Here is a 17,938-nt window from a genome sequence, read left to right on the forward strand (position 1 = left end):
AAAATATCTAGACATACAAATGAAATGAAACTTCAGTTTTGGTAATAAAAATAAATATTACTACAACTAGCAAGCATTTTATCTTTTTTGTACATTGTTGCACCTTTAGAGAAGATATATATGTATTTGTTTTGTTTTGTGAAATATTTACTTTGGTTTTGGTTAGTTTACAGTATTTTAATGCTTATACCCTTAAGAAAGAGAGGAATGCCATATCTTCATGGAATCTTATAGAAAAATAATCATACTAGTGATCTGAAACACAGAATTAACATATTTAGTGGAAATCACAAAGTCATAGAGTGGTTTGGGTTGGAAGAGACCTTAAAAAACATCAAGGTGCACCCCCCTGGCACTGGCAGGGTCACCTTTCACTAGACCGGGTTGCTCAGAGCTCCATCCAACCTGTTCTTGAACACTTCAATGGGTGGGGCATCCACAGGTTCTCTGTCAACCTACTCCAATGTCTCACCACCCTCAAAGAAAAGAATTTCCTCCTAATATTTTATCTAAACCTACTCTCTTTCATTCTGAATCCATTCCCCACTACCCTGTCACTTCATGCTCTTGTAAAAGTTCATTTCTGTCTTTCTTGCAGATTCTCTTCTGGTGCTGGGAGGCCACAATTCGGTCACCCCAAAGCCTTCTCTTTTCCAGGCTGAACAATCCCAACTCTCTCAGCCTTTCCTCACTGAGAGAGGAGGAAACACAGGAAAGGTGTTCCATCCCTCTAATCATCTTGATGGCCTCTTTTGGATCTGCTCCAGCAGTCCATGTCCTGCTTGTGCAGGGGACCCCAGAGCTGATGCCGCACCGCAGGTGGGGTCTCATAAGAGCAGAGGAGAGGAGCAGAATCCCTTCCTTCCCCTGCTGGCCATGCTGCCCAGGACATGTTTGGTTTTCTGGGATACAAGTGCACTTTGCTGGGTCATGGCCACCCCAAGTCCTTCTCAGCAGGGCTGCTCTCAATCTGTTCATGCCCCAGTCAGTGCTGATACCAGGGGTTGTCCCAGCCTAGGTGCAGCACCTTGCACTTGGTCTTGTTAAACCTCATGAGATTCCCATTGGCCTACTTATCAACCTTGTCCAGATTCTTCTGGATGACACTCCATAATGGCATGAAATACTGGATATGAACCTAACAAGCGAATTAGTCATGCTAGTGCAGTCTCCTTCTTAGTTGATGACCTTCTAAATTTATCCCTTATTTCCATTTTCAGAACTAAGTCTTCCCTACCATTATTTTCTGTTATTTGAGGTATTCAGTGATGATCAGTAGGTCAACAGGTCATGTGTTATTAACATATGTATTAGAAAAAAGTGGCTGTTGGTGGAAGAGTGTTTGAGTTCAGACAGAACACTCCTCTGGTCACCCAAATGTGTACATCATAGTGTCAAGTGCATCAAAGTAACAACTACAAGTGACTGACAGAACTAGGATCCCCAGGCAACAACAGCAAAGGGAAGACTGGTCACAACTTCTTTTCCAGGAAAAACTATGGTGTGTGGTCAGTCATATATTCCCAAGAAATAACACATTTTCCCAAGGAAAAAAGTAACACAGGGAGAAAAAAAGAATTATGGACTCATCAGCAAGCAGAAGTGTTTGAACAGACCTAGGGATCTGTGCTGCCCCAAAATCTGAAGAAATCCTCCAGGTTTCTTTCTATAACCAGTCTTCCATAAAGAATCTCTTTCCTTTTCTGATGTTGTTGAATCATTCATGTTCCTGGACACGAGTCTTGAGGAAGATCCTGCCCCACTGTCAGATCAGACACTGAGTTGTAAATTACATTTTCCTTCTGCACATAAGTAGTATAAGGTTCTACTTCCATTGTGTCATCCTAGCAAAACAAAACCAAAAACTGTGAATACAAGGAGGAATTTAGCTTGGCAAGGCTCTGCAAATCTTTCATCTGGACTGAAGAAAATAACTGGGAAAGAGTGCTCTCATATTTACTCCTCTTCAGTTATAGGAAAAAACCCCTCCATTTCTTTTTCTACCAAGGAATGTGGATTGCTGTTTCTATCAGAGATTTGGAGTGTGAAGCTGAGGTATTGTTTCACTTGTCTGCTTTGTCTTCCCTTCTACTCCCCTTTTTTGGCCTCAAAAAAAATTTTATTAGGGTCTGATTCTCTAGAAAGAGCAAATGATAGGCTATAGTCTTGACCTTGATTCATTCCTAATCAGTCTGCATTTCAGTCTACAGACATGCCAATGAAAGTCCCACGACATGACAGCAAGAACGCTGGTACTTAAACCATTATTTTACATTAATGCAACTGTGTCTGTCAGCAGCAACTGGGAGAGGGGGCAGCAGAACAGCAGGAATACTAATAACTAGAATTGACTAAGTCTCTTTAGGAACTGAAGCATCTTTTTAAGTTGATGGCAGAATTTGAGTCTAGTGTATACTGTAGGTGCACAGATGCAATATAATTAATATAATATAATATATTAAATTAATATAATAACGTGTCTGTGTAGAGATGCTGTTATTTGGATTTGGCAGCAGACAACAGAGACAGCTTACAAGTGAATTGCTCAGTTACACAGGAAGCTTCTAACAACATAGGATATCCAAAAATATCTCCCAGTTTGCAGCTCAGCTCTCCTTCCATGTTCTTGAGTATGATTTTTGCTTTAATTGTGGATTGACCATGCAAGATAAAGAGTGGCCTTCAAAATTCACACAATTATCATTCTGGACACCAAAAGGGATATTCTTTTGATTTTGGTGTCTGTTAATCTTGTTGCTTAATCTTCTTGTTCACTAACAGTTCTCTTTATATCACCCAACCTATGCTATTTTCTCCTTTCCTGACTATTATTTGGAGAGCAGTTGTGGTCAGGGTATGTGATATGACAAGGGAAATATGGGGGGACTGTCTCCTTGTTAAAGGATGGCTTGAGCTGAGTGTTTGCTTTTGAAACACACCTCTAGTGTTTGCTCCAAGTCAAAATTATGGTGAAGACAATAACTTCATTTTGTCCTATAAAAAGCTAAGAGTAAATATATCAGACACCCTAGTACTTGCTGAAAGCTGAGAGTAAAATTCTAATGTTTTCCTTTCACTGATCACGTTTCCAGGGCTACCAGAATCACCATGATTTGGTGATGGCCTAATTTGCATAATTCTCCTTACCTGTTGGGAATGTACAGGAGCAATTTCAGGAGGTTTGGTTTTGTGGCATGGTCTGTGAAAAAGAAAAGTATTAAAATATGTTTAACTGGATCACAGCCTGGTTTCTTTGATCAAAAGCTTATGAAACATTTCTTTTTCTTGTCTTCAAGAGTAAAACCTTCTCATGTCTCTCTCTCCTTGACATTTGATCCTGAAATTATAGCACCCTACCTTTCTGAAGAAGTTTTTTCTTATGTTTGTGGGTGCTTATACATAAATTGGAAGCAGATTAGAATCAAAGTCCTCTGTAAGGATATACATTTTGTAGTTAGTGAAATGGTATTGAACTAATTCTTTACCTATGAGGAAAGAGGGCTGAGAGAAAAACAGTTTGTAACAGGCAAATGAGGAACCTAGCTGAGGTTTTCAGTACAGGTGCTAATTCATCCTTCCACTCCACAAATTATTTCTGTAGGTATTCATCAGAACTACTTTTTTTTTTTTTCCTTCGGGTTTTTTTTTTCCTTTCCATAGGAAATCCTAAAGGGACCAGAGCCCAGCTTCACTCAAGGAATTTTTTAGTAAATAAAGATAGATCTGCTGTCCCTTCTGTTCATATGGCAGGCTGGCATTGTTCAGTCCTCTGGCATTTAGTGGAACCTATTAGGTAGCAGAACCAGTGCCCTGATCTAACCAAGAAATATACTGGCAGACAGTGACAGTATCTGAAGAAGATTTACTCTCACAGATTCCTATCAGAAAGAAGTGTTCCCCTTTAGGAGGCAATGCAATCAGGGTCCTTGCCCAACTTCTTTCCATTTATATTTTACTCAGGGCATTATTCTGTGAAGATGTGTGCAATGCACAGTGCACAGTGTCTTCAATATTTGATGTAGTTAATTGGTTAATCACAGCAGCACAGACTGACAGAATCATATGATTTCAAGACACAAAGAGTACTTTAAAATTTCTTCTAGCACTAGACAATTTTTCCTTAGCACCTTAGCATAAGTACATACCTATCACCATGGAGCTTGAAATAGTAAATTACAGCCAGCAAGGTGATAATGATCAGGACACAAGTAATGATGCAGGCATACAGGAAAACATTGGTGACGATTTTCTCTAAATATAAAGAGACAGTCTCAGTTATATCTTCTTCACAGTTTCTGTATTACTTCAGTAGAAGATTAAAGTTGCTTTAGAACCTACATGCATTTTCAGCATGCTTGTAAAACAAATAGAATGTCCTTCAGCAGAAAGGAACATAGTAATGAAACTTTGCTGAGAGGTACAAATGGAGTCTCTGTCACAGGCAAAACTAGATTCCACTAATGTCACAATGGCCACTCATAATATATTTTCACTAAGCCACATCTGAGTTCCTCTCAAGGACTCATCACTTCTCAGTAGCCATAAATATTCTCAAAAGCAACAAGAAAACAAAAAACCAGAACCCAAGGGTCATATATTATCAGACATTCACAATTTGGAATGAAGGAATGTAATTTTTTCTGCCAGCCACTTGAGACTTGGCTCTCTGTCTCTCTTACCATGATATTAAAGTTTGCATCCAAAAAAAAAACAATCCTAATATTCTCATTCCAGGTGATTATTTGAATACAAAGTTAATGACTGCTTTCTCCCTTTTTCCATAAGCATTTCCACTACCACAAGAATACTACCATACTTTAATATATCCCTCTTAGGGAAGAAAGCATTATGAAATAATGTCCGCAACACAAAGAAGCCAGTGATGTTTCTGGACAAAGGCAGTCAGGGATGATACTATTGTCTCTATAGGACTTCACTGAAGATTTCTGTATATTTTAGAGATTTTCCTTCCTAGAAAGAACAAGAACTGAGAAAGCTGGACAGGGGTTTGAACACGGAGCATACAAAGGGAAGCTCACCTGAGGGACAGCAGTCTATGGACTGGCTCCGGTTCCCAGCTGGGTGGGACACCATGCAGGTGGTCACATTGGTGACACTGGTGCTACATGCTGTGAACTTGCTGAGAACAGTCACTGTCCCGTTGTCGTGGCACCTCTCCTCTGCAGTGGAGCTGCCCTCTGGGGCCCAGGAGAGCTGAGCCGGCGGCTTCCCTGCCGCTGCCTCGCACACGGGGCTGCCCTGCTCGTCACAGGACAGGCTCAGCCTTGGGGGCGCTGCAAAGCACCAGCAAGGGGACAGGCATGCAGTTAGTTTGGCACAGCTGGGCTGGGCTGTTCTTGTCCTCTGCCCAAAATGAACCTGAACTAAACCCAGTGAAAAGAGGAGAATGAGGCTGGGCTGTCATCCCATCTCATCCCATCCCAATCACAACATAGGCCCAAAACACACAAGATGAAGAACAGCTCTCTTTTCCCTTTTGCCCAACTCTCCCCCATCCAGCTGAGCCATTCATATCCTCTGTGTGTACATGGGAAATTCCTTCACGCCTGTAATTTCTAACTAGACAGTGGAAAAAGGGAGCAGCAGAAGGGAGAAGAGTGGTGGGAAATAAGGAGAAAAGAGACACAGAGATACTCCCAATGAAATGCATTATTTTTCCCAGCAAGAATCACAGAATGGCTTAGGTTGGAAGAACTTTGAAGATGCTCTAGTTCCAACCACCTTGCCATCAAGTCTCACTCAGCCTGGCCTTTGACAGTGGGATGTCGACAGCTTCTCTGGACAATCAGTGTTCCAAGTAGCACTATCCTCACAATACTAAATATGTTCCTAATATCTAATCTAACCCTACCTTCATTAGTCTAAAAAAAACCAGCTCCACTTTTGCACATTCCTTACCCAGCACGGTCAGGTGGTACCTTTTGTGGAAATTCCCTTCTGCTGATGCCACATCACAGCTGTAATTTCCCTCCTGGGCTAGTCCCACTTGCCGTATCTCAAGGGCAGGAGGCAGATCTGCTGTGAATATCAAGTTTATGTTGTCACTGCAGGTTGTTCTGTGTGTCATCTTCTTATCAGCCCTGTATACCAAGGTGCACACGCCTCCGGCCTTCGGGGTTATTGTCCATTTAAGCAGAGTTATATTTCCTTTCAAAGAGCAGTTGAGAACTGAGCTGTTACCTACAGTCATCACTAAGGATGAGGAGTTGTGTCCTGAGGAGAAAAAAAAGAGAATGTGTGAGAGGGAGCCCAGGACTTGTGATCTGGACTTCACAGGGAAATGTCTGCAGTGCTACAAACAAGTGTGAGACCATGGCTGTGCTCATCTGCACATTGTCTGTCATCTCTTCCTGCAGCTGTGGATTATGGATCCAGTGGCCTGTCACAGCCAACCCCTGCAGTACAAATTTCCCACTGAGGATCATCTTAGTGGATAAGACTGGATACTGGAGCAGGACCCTACTCCTGCCCATTGTCTTCAGCGGTTCCACATCCAAAGGCTGTGCTTGTGTGAGCAAATCCTCCAGTGGGCTGCTCACGGGGCCTGAAATACAGGAATGTGACTGTTGCATCTGGCCACACGACAGTGGCTTTTCTAACTGTTGCTGCCAACAAAACAAACAACTTTTACTTCTGCATTCATATGAAATTCCATACACTGGGATTTGGCCTTGTCTACACCTTTCAGGCATCAGGTGCACATCAGGTGGAGCTTTGTGTGGGAGGGAAGAATTTTGCCTCATGGCTCAGGGTTTTCTTATATGTGTATTAGTGTTGCCTACATGTACACAGGCAGCCTCTTTTGTGAGGTGCTTGTGAGACTGAGAGAACAAAAGAGTCTGAGAGCAGGTTGTAATCCAGTGTGAAGAGTAGCTGAGGAAATGGGACTTTTGTGTCCTCTGGCTTCTGCTGAAGTTAAAAGCCAGCAATCCCTAGATTTCACAATGTTTGTGAATGAAACTTCACAATTATTGCGTTTGTAGGAATAATACCCACAGCTGTAGTCCAAACAAACCTCTCTTTATCACTTCCCTCATTTCCTCTTTTAGTTGGTGGCCATTAAACTTTGGGACAGTAAACCACTGATCTCTCAGTTCTCTGTGTCAGTGGTGGAAAATGAGTTGCTCTTTGCTTTGGCTGAGTAATGGCTTTAGTCTGAAAGCCATGTGTGAGGAGAAAACCAGAGCACTACTTTCAAAACCTGTATTAATCTGGACAGACAGCTCAAGTTAACCAATCTGATTGGTACTGACAAATAATTTTTTCCCACATTATTCCAAAAATATTAACCCCCTCCCCAAAGCTTACCCGCAAACACACTAAAGCAGCAATTGAAAGTACATCTGGAACATGCAAAGAATTATAAGATTCAATTTTTGCATGAATTAATGAAACCCTTTCAGTCCTCCTCCGTGGTACAAGATCTGACTTTGTTGGGTTTTGCTACTACTTACCCAGATTCAGAATTATATTATTTCTGCTATTAGTCCAGCACGCTGTGAAGCCCAGTTCTTAAACATTCACAATGCTATAGGAAGTGGTCTTAATGAGCATCAACTTTAAGTAATTAGTCAAATCATTACTATTGGCCTCTTTGAGAAAACTACTGTTGATTTTACCTTATTAATATTTTCTGAAATCTCATTATTTGCTTGAATCTAGGCGAATGAACCATTCCAGATCAACTACTTTTAGTTTTGTTTGACTGTTTTCTGGGGAAATTATTTCTGACTTGCAAAATGAGCACACTTAACTGCATTTCAACTTACATATTCCTTCAAATGCTTTTGCCTTTTCATTTTGAGCATTAGGTATCCTTTGGATGAAGACACTTCAGCTGTTAAGAATGCTCTGTAACACATTACTACTCTGGAGGTGTTTTTAAATGACAAGTATTTTTCTCCTAAATGGCATTCCAAGAAAACGTGAGGTGTGTGTTTTAAACTTGGATGATTTTACCAGGAGCAGAACTGAAAGAAGTCTTTTGTCCCGTGATAGTTTCTGGATGAGTTCAAGGAGTGCCTCTGAGAGTTGGACAGCAAAGTGTTTCCTCTCCCGCTTTAACATTGCTGAAAGCCTCAGAGCTCCAAGTCATGCAGAGTATGGCTGACCTCATCTGAAAATGACTAAGCAAACCTGAGCACCCAAACAGACCCTGTGTTGGAGCTGGGGTTTTTTTTTTGATAATGTTTGCAAATGTTGAGCAAGAATGACAGTGTTGTGCATATTGAACTGGGTAGACTTCCATTTACATATTAAAGCAGCAGAAATTTACTTGTCTTTCAACTCAGCATCTCCTAAGCAGCTCATTGCAATGTAAAAGTTCCCCAACACAATGGGTTTTCAAGCTTCAAGGCTGTAAAGAAAGAGGCAGTGAAAGTGGTGCTTTTTGCTATCCCTTTTGTCATATTCTCCTCTGAATGAATCAGGTACCATTCACTTCAAATAAGAAACCACATCAGAAAGCTTAGAATCTGCTGAATCAATTTAAATACAATTTTAGGTTTACAGAAAATTTGTAGAAGGCTTATGAAATTCCCTGTATCTTGTTATTGATTCGAAAGACTTTAAGTATGACAAGAATTTCCCCAGATGACACATCAATTACTAAAAACTCATCTTGCTTATCCTAGCCACACAGCTTCATACTTCTTCAAAGAGGTCTTATAATATAAAAGGTTAAACTGCTTTCACTTTACTGCCCTCTTTTATTGCTAGAGTGCAAGTAAGTAGCATTAGTGTAAATATTAATTGTGAATTTTCTTCCTTGATTTGTTTTTTTTTTTGGGTACATGCTGCTAGAAACATGATCTTTTGATTTCTTTTACAAAAGAATGCGTCTGCCAAAAATCCTTAATGGTTCAGTTAATTTGTGTTTCTGAAGTGACTTTGAAGTGACTCACAAGCAAAATAGGATTGGACCTGGGTAATACTTGATGGGAAGCTTCCAAACCATGAAGAATAATGTCATCTATTTCCATGGAAGTTTCTAATGAACCTTCTATTTCAAACTAAAATATTATCCCAGGAAATGTCAAAACTTGCTAGATCTTACCACAGAATTAGCTTTATTCAGAAGCAATCCAAAATGTATATTCTCAGAAGTTAATGTGTAAATAGCTATGGGATCCTCAAGCACAAAGGCAGTTCCTTAAATAGAAGTTATTCCCATCCCTATCCCATCCTTCCTGGTGAGCCTTAGCATTTGCACCACTTTGACCTCACATTGGACTGAAGTTGGACATATTCTTCTTTCTCTTTCTTATCAGCATACCAAAAGCCATTAAGTATCTAAAAGTATATTTTATTAGAATATAAATCAATAGATCATAAAGTGACAGGTCTGCAGGGGACACAGAATTGCTGGCTTTACTTATGAAAGTAAAGGCATGAAAATAAATCTCCTCTGATCCCTCTGCCCCTAAAGAACAGGTTCTTTCTCTCAGCCCTCTTTTCTACTCCACACCTTTTTGCTGACTTGTCAGGTTGTACATTTTTTACAAGATCACACCTGGGCTCCTTTTCCCTCACAGTGAAAAGGACTTCCATGACTTCTTGTGGGCCTGCTACAATCAAGCCCTTTGCCAAGGTCTCCTGATCTGCTTTCTTTGTCCTCCTTATGCTGCCTGCCCCAGCCTGTGCTCTTGGATATGTACTCAGGAGCTCTGAGGGAAGCTGCAATCTCCCCTTTCCTCTGGGAATTTCACTAAACCTAGACGGTGTATGTCTACTCTACAGGAGAACTAAACAAACAGAAGTGTTTTTTGTGGTTTAATCCCAGCTGGCAACAAAGCCCCACACAGCCACAAGCTCACTCTTGTAGACTCCCACTACAGTGGGATGGGGAGAGAATCAGAAAGGTGAGAAAACTCAGAGGTTAATAGGTAAAGAAAAGCTACGCACACGAGAAAAAAAGACATCTCAAGGACAGGTAGGTGTCAGCCATTTACAGGAAAGCAGGACTGTATCATGCATAATGGTGACTTGGGAAGACAAACATCATAGCTCCAAGCATCCCTTCTTTGTTCTTCCCCCAGTTTTATATGCTGAGCATGATGCCACATGGTCTGGAATATCCCTATGGCCAGCTGGGGTCAGCTGTCCTGGCTGTGTTCCCTCCTAGCTCTTTTGGACCACAGTCCACTCAGTGGTGGTGTGAGAATCAGAAAAGGCCTTGGCTCTGTCTAAGGACTGCTCAAAACATCTCTGTAATGTCAACACAGTTTCCAGCACAAAACCAGCTCCATAGAAACCACTATGAAGAAAATAAGTTCTCTCCCTGCTAAAAACCAGCACAGTATTCCATTTCTGTTAAGAGAAAATGTTCAGTGCTGCAAGTATTTTAATTCAGACCTCTCACCACACCACTGTCTTCTGGAATGGTCTTTTCATGCTGCAAGGTGGCTAAAAGTAATTTGCTGCTGTTTCCTCTGTGATAACCAATTGGTTTGTGACCAATGCATTAAGGCAGATTTATGGCATCCACATCAGCATTTGTCTGCTCAAAGGCTCAGACCAGCATTTTGCACAGCTACAGCTGTTGAGGTGAAATCTCATCTTACAGCTGAACTAAACTGACAGCTTGCTGTGGCTGAAAAAGGGGATAATTAGTGCAGCAAGGCCTCAACTTCTGTGGGCCTGCAGAGAACAAGAGATTTGAAGGTCTGACCTATCAAGCTCATCTTGGTGCAGTGCTAACTATGGGACGGTAATTAAATGTCAGCACTGTTTTTTCATTGCACACAAGAGATATGAAATAAAGGATTGCATATTTATTGTAAATAACATCTCATTTTCAGTTATGTTCTTCACAATTGAGTTGACTGGAAAACAGCAATTGTTTTTTCTGTTAGCCAGAAAGAGCAAAGCTCAGGAAACCAGAAGTATGTGCTGTCCATCACACTGATGTGGAAAACAGAGGAGTCAGGTTCTGGGAGTCTGTACAGCACCAGACTGAGCCATTTTATTTTGGTTGTGAATGCAAATCCATTGTGATCAGGTTTCACCTTGGAGACTCATCTGATAGTAGCAGGCCTTTAGACTGAGATTCTCCAGTTTGACTGCAGCCTCTGAAATCTAATTATGCCATCTCATTGTCTCTCCTTGACTTGCAGAAGACTTCAAGCAATGTCTGAGAAGGATCTCAAGCTGTATTGCAGTGCACTGAGTGCACGTTCCAATGCACTGACAGATTCCACTTTTATGGAAAAAATAAACTTGGTTGAGGAGTTCACATTTGTGTTTCAAAAATGTGCTGGTTATTGTTGTCATTGTAAGGTTACTATAATTTGAAAAGACTGGGGGAAAAAATTTGCTCTGTTTTTTTCAGTGTGGTTTTTGCAGTGTGTTTGAAAGCTCTCATGAATAACTAGTTGCACCAGCTTCTTTTCAGTATCATTATTATTTTGTCATTTATTTTGTCATTTCTCCTATTTCTCAGAGACTTTCTCACACTAAAAGACAAAGGTTTTAAAAACAGGAACATTTGATTGTAAAGCCACTAAACTTCTGAGGGCAATCACTGCAAAATCAGAGACAGCTATGCAGGTTGAAAGTGCTACTTTCAAACACGAAAGATTTCCACCCTCTGTTAGTCTTCATAGCAGGTTTTAAACCACAGTAGAAATTTTTATTGCCCCAATTTCCATGACAGTCTCTTGCAAAATTTAACTGTTAGAGTTTTTTGCATTTTAAAGAGACTGCTTTCTCAGACATATTTCTCAGACACCCTCTTGATTCTTTATTTCTTACAGTAATAATTTACCAGAGCATTATGATGCATCATCCCCCTACACCCTCTGTAGGTATTAAACTTAGAGATACAATGAACTGAAACAATGATCGTACCACAGCCAATGACTAACTGTATCTTGGAATGAATGTAGTATATGAGTCACAGCAGGTTGTAAGAAAAAAGGCAGCACTGGACGCTTGGAAGAGTTCAGATACAAGTCTGTGTTCTGCATCTATTTTCCCCTTCTACTGCCACAGAGTCCCTGTGACACCCAGCAAGGCTTGTCTGGAATGAAATGAAAGATAAAGAGAAGTGCTTTGCACTAGGGTAGGAATTGCTGATGTACTGACAGATTCTTATAGAGTGTAGCTTTGTGACTTTGAAAACACAGTCACAACAGCACAGGATGGAGTGTGGGCCAAAAACCTCTCCTGTGTTTTGGGTGAGAAGCAAGTAGTTAGACTACTTTAAATTTCATTATAGAAACACATCAAATAGCTGACCTAAGTTCATAAGCCTCTGTTTCTTAAAACCTAGATCAGAGCTTTTTGAGCACTGATGTATCTTTAAAAGGACACATTAAAAGAGTTGTACCTTTATTGCTAGTTTCACGCTCATGCTCTTTTACCCATAGTTATCATTATTCCTTGAAAAGATGTCTTATTTTCATTTCATTCTAGTTAGGAATTTCCTTTATCTTCAAAATTCCTTTTTTCCTCATACTCAAAAAAGTTATTTTGTTCTTCTTTTAACACATTTATTTTCTGTCGCAACTACCATGCCACTTGCAGTACTTTTCTTGCCACCAAGAAAAATATTAAGTATTATCACTTTTTCTTGCTGTTTCATGCAAGCTGAGATAGTAATCTCACACTCTTTGTCATTGGTTTTACAATATGAAGTGCTCCTAGAATGGCTGGATTTTTTAAGATTGCAAACTTCAACATGACTTTATATGTTGCAGAGGGCTGAGGATGCTGATAGCAGTCAATAGTGATCTCAAGGTTTCAGTGCTCCCTCTCAAGGTGGAATATCCCAGTTGCCAGTTCCTAGTGTGTAATTTTTCTATGATCTTTCAATTCTCTTACGCTTTCTCTAGTATCTTTTCAAGCAGTCTTTCAAGACAGCTAATTTTGAAGGCAATGAAAAGATGCTAAACCTCACTTAGGTAGAGATGTGTTTGATATAGTGTCCCCTTGAAAAAAAATTAAGCTCAAAGAATAAAAGACAACTACAGGGACTACAACTGTCCAAGGGATGGATAAAGAACTGGGTTAAGGAGAGAAAGAAAAGGTAATTAAATGGTGGTGCCAGTTTTAAGATAGCTTGCTGATAATGTTTCTCAGCAGCTGATTTTTGCCGAAATTCCATTTAAGTTTTTACTTAAGTTTTTACTTAAGTTTTTACAGAGGCATTGGCTCTATCAGCAGCATGCGAGGAAATTTGTTGAAAGCAGGAAGAACACAGTGTTATTATTATAAATAGTTGATCTGTCACAAAAGAAAAATCAGTTGACCTTGATAAGTAGAATGTTAGATATGTGCTGAAATTCAGCTGCTAAAAATGTCGTAATAATAAAAAATAGGTAATACAACAAATTTTGACTGGAAAGTCGAATACAGAACCATGCCTTAATCAGTATTTAAACCAGCTTTTCAATAAAATGGGTACTTGTTTTGGTGCTCAAATTGTTTGCGAAAAGTGTTTTCTAATAAAATGCCTGCAATTTGATCCAGCAATTCAGTGATTTATGCCCATGTAAATAGGTTATGTCTCAATATAATATGACTGTGGGGAAAAAAAAAAAAGGATAGCTACACTTCTTAAATGAAGAGAACAAACACTGTTACATCCTCAGCTGATAATAAATCATCACTGAGCTTAATAAGCTGTCTCACAGTATATCAGTCTGGCAGTAAACTTTGAACTTTGCTACTTCTGAACTGTGCAAAGTAAGTAAATCTTTCTTCTTGCAGAATGTGAGCTGGAATGGATGAGGGCAAAAGGGATTTGCACCTGATGTCAAAGTGCCTTGGGTAGCATTGCTTTCAGAGTAGCACTGTGACACCACGTGTGACAAAGTGATTCCAGTTCTCAGTATAGAAACAGATACAGATTGTTTTATATTTTGTTCTATGTGCTGAACTTGGCCTTTTACTCTCGGCCACATGAGAACAAAAATAAACCAAGTACTCTTCACTTACGCTTAAGCAGCATTTTCCTACTATTCTAAACAAAAATAGATCATTTTCTGCAAACTGTAGGTTGTGTGCCTTCTTTTTCATACTTTGCAGAGAGCAGATAACAAAATACTATGAAAACATACTTCTGACCTCACTTTTATATGGTTAAAATCAAGTCATACCTTGTTTAGTGCTTACCTTTAGTATTGCAGTTTTCATCCCAGCACTGTCTTACTCAACACCAAGACAAGGCAGCATAAGAAAATCCTCTATGCTTTTTTCTTAAGAATGATTGCACCTCTAACTACAAAATATATCAGCTGTGAGTTTTAAGTAGCACCTACCTCTAGAAGTGCATTCACAGTTAAAGAAAATCTGCTTGCTTTGTAAGTAATGAAGTATGTGGTCAGTTTAGAAGACTGAACTTCCTTCTTTCCATGGTTTTGACAGCACACAAGTTGAGGCAAAAACACACTCTGTGTTTGGACCACAGCAAAATAAAACGTTGGTATCATAAGGATGTGTTTCGAAGATTGGACTATGGCAGTTTAGATGTGTTCTATGAAAATTTTTGCTTTATTTAATGGTACAGAATTCTTTCTAAAGAATTTGGATGAGAAAAACAGTCTGCTTGCGTTCAGATGCTTTTAGAGTAAAAGAAGTCAGAATAATTCCAGCACACTGTCCCAAAGGAGCAGCAAGGAAATAGTGAAATGGAGACAAATGTAAGTTTACCATAACAGATTTTTTTGGCTATGATTTTTTCTATCTGGAGCAAGATTCCGTCATAAACTAGAAGTCAACAGAGACAGATGCAGTGAAACATACTAGGGCAGAGATAGTCAAAAGGCAATAAAATGCTGGTACACTAGTGAAAAAGAATGTACTGGTTTTATTAAGGAAAGAAACAAAATGAAAGCAGTAGCATTCAAGGAAGTTAAATATGCAGGCAAACTTGAACTGTAGCTAGGTTGCTCTGTAAATTTACTTTCATTCACCTCATAGTCTATTATTCCAGCACAATGTCACTGACTTCAGTTTTTCACTTTGATAAAACTGAACAACCATAGGGAATTACATCTCTTTACTGATAATGGATATCTTGCAACTTCCTGTGAAGCTCTTGCACATATCCATTGTCACAGGATAAACTACAGAGGCAGTACGTACCCAGTCAAATGCTGCAAATGTTATTTAAAAAAAAAAAAGAGATTTATTGCATAGACTTCTCATGGAAGACCTTGCCTGTCCTTACCACTCTCCCTTGGAGTATACACAGCCACTTGAGGTGTTGCGTGTGCTTAGCTAACTAGAGAAACCTTCAGAGCATTACCAAACATATTTTAATGTTGAATTTTTTTCACTGCTGCTACTGAAGATCATCACAAAATGATTTTTGTATAGATATGCCCCAACAACTTCAGCAGTTCATTATCCAACTCTACCTGAGGGCAGATCTAGGTATGACAATTAGGAAGCAACCTCATCCTTTTGTCTGAGCTGCTCCATCTTCTGTGGTAAAAACTAATGCAATCACCCAAAACAACATGCTGAGGAAATGTTAAGGAAAATGTTAATGGAGATAAAGTCTGGTTACATACAACAAATTTTCCATGACTTCATTTCGTTCAGAGTAGCTTGCTCTAGTCTTCAGAAGGGGGGACAGTTCCTTCTGAGCTTCATGCAACACTGAAGACTAAAATTATCTGGACAGAAAATGCACATTAGATCAGCTTGACACATTTAGCCTGTGATCTCTGAAGGAAAAAAACCCTTGCTGCTAAATCTTACCCGGAAAAGCCACCCTCATACTGAAGGAAACAAGTTAAGGAGCAGTGCTAGCTAAAAACTTCCCATCAAATGTAGGCTGCTTTTTATTGGGAGCAGTTTGAGGAAAGAGGTTTCAGGTGGGAAATTAGATTTCAATGGAACATCTTTTTTATATTCTTTGAAGGGCAATATAATTGGTTAACTAAGACACCAATAAGTTAAAATCCAAACATCTTAGCGTGAAAACTCTCCACTTTTTGGCATTGGATTTTTTAAAAATATTTCCAGCAAAGTGAATTTTTTAAAATAATTTTTGCCAGTAGGATTTCTATTTGTCTCCCCACTTTTTCTTCAATATTCTGTGATGTATTCACACTCCTTTACTTTTTGAGGAACTGTCTTCAAAAATGTAGATTGTCTTCAATGCTGCCATAATTGATCTGCATGAACTTGAGCAGGTTCCTCAGTATTCTTTTGAGTTAGTTCTAACCTAGAGAATAGGGACAGATCTTTTACCACCAGTGTGCCTGTTGGGAGGTTAATGATCCAAATAATGTTAATAATGTTCATGAAGTATTTAAATTTTTTCCAGTGGGTCGCACTGGGGTAACTATTTAGAGCCCCTCCTCATCACACCAGACATTATAGATGGGTGTTCCACCACTGCCAACAATGACTGCATCTTTTTAGCTTTAAAATACCACAAAGAAGATATTTTTATTTACTGACCAATGTCCATGTAGTTTAGTTCTATCTGTCCAAAATAGGAATGGACACATGCATGTTACATATTATACAGAGATGTCCAAAGTTGAATTTGGATCTCACAGGCATATCCGTCTTCCTCCTCCTGTACAGAAACAGTTTAAGTTTCTGGAACTGTTCCTCAAATCCTTAGCCTCATCATCAAATCCCTGGATTGCTTTATGGTGTCTGGAAAAACATAAGCTCTGAAAATGCAACTGAGCAGTATGTGGGAAACATTAACTGATGTAGTTAAACTGTATTAAAATTAAGTAAATACACTGAAAGACAGAAAATTTGGACTGTCATTGCCCTTAGTACAAAAGCCTTTCCCATCTTGATACTGGCCATGCACCTTAGAATGAAATTCCAGAAGCTCCTCCCCTCTACCAGCACATCAGACTTTCCACTTCTCTGAAAGGTCCAAGAGATCCCTGCCCTATTTCAAAGTGCCTGCAGCCTCTCTTCAGCAGAAACTCCATGTCCGAAAGCTTCAAGTTCCCAAACACTTTCTCAGGCATATTTTTAGGGTGTTGAAAGACTCATTTTCTCAGATTATGTGATTTGGAGGTTTTAGTAAAAAGGCTATTTGTGACAAATTGTATGCTCCCAGCTAAGGGTCACTACATAGTTGCCTACATAGAAGTCACAGGGGAAATACCTGGCAGCCTTGTGACCACTAAGAAAAGATGAGCAGGAGTAGGTATTGGGAAAGCCTATCTTAACTGTGCATTACAATTTTTAGCACTTAATTAAAGATGTATAACTACTTATAGCTTTTATAAAGAAAGGAGCTTTGCACATTTCCCATTCTTACATCCCAATGGCCAATTGGTCCAGTTAGACTCACCTGCTAATCTCATGACCATGATGATGGTGAGCAGCACAAAAACATACACGGTCTTCCCAGCAATCTTCATGTTGGTTCCTGCTTTCATGGCTCAGGCAGCTCCCTCACTCCATCCATCCCTCCACCAACTTAACTGTGGTCAGGGCAGCATTTCTTGCCTGCCAATATATCCTCAACAGCCAGTGTCAGCGTTTCCTCTTCCCCTTTCCCATGCCTCTCCTTTAGCTGTGCATGCTCTGGGCTGACTGGCTCCTCAAAGCTGGAGAGGTTCCTCCTTCTGACTTTTCAGAGCTTCCTGTGTTGAGAACCTAGGCAAACACTGAGGAAACAGGCTGAGCAATTCTGCCTTCCGTTCATTGGCTCTTCTCAGGAGGCTGATGAGTGAAGATAAACGCTGCAGCAGAGTTCAGAGAGTAAAACCAGAGGAGATTATTCAATGCTGAGTTTAATATCAAAAAGGAAATCTTAGTCTTGGGAAACTAGAGAGAGACTTCATGTTTCTCACTGCTTTTACTTCTGCTAGTTGTTTATCACATCTTTGTCACAACCTCCAAGAAAATTCTTCCACGTCTTCCTCAAAAAAAAAAAAAAGCAGTCTTAAAATCTTCTCTATTGTGACATTTTCAATTATTTCTC

The 17,938-nt window shown here is 39.7% G+C and overlaps 1 protein-coding gene across 1 annotated transcript; it reads right to left on the reverse strand.

Annotated features, from left to right (window-relative positions):
* Window positions 1-1,661: 1,661 nt before the first annotated feature.
* Window positions 1,662-17,410, reverse strand: LOC135442584 (cell surface glycoprotein CD200 receptor 1-A-like). Its single transcript, XM_064702517.1, has 6 exons — window positions 17,303-17,410; window positions 5,920-6,234; window positions 5,040-5,294; window positions 4,146-4,251; window positions 3,148-3,199; window positions 1,662-1,844 (listed from the first exon to the last, which is right to left on the reverse strand). Exons 1-6 carry the CDS (start codon window positions 17,388-17,390, stop codon window positions 1,722-1,724), a joined length of 939 nt encoding a protein of 312 aa, XP_064558587.1. The 5' UTR covers window positions 17,391-17,410; the 3' UTR covers window positions 1,662-1,721.
* Between the last annotated feature and the right edge of the window lie 528 nt (window positions 17,411-17,938).

This window comes from Zonotrichia leucophrys, chromosome 1, assembly GCF_028769735.1.
Source record: "Zonotrichia leucophrys gambelii isolate GWCS_2022_RI chromosome 1, RI_Zleu_2.0, whole genome shotgun sequence".
In the NCBI taxonomy this organism is placed as follows: domain Eukaryota; kingdom Metazoa; phylum Chordata; class Aves; order Passeriformes; family Passerellidae; genus Zonotrichia; species Zonotrichia leucophrys.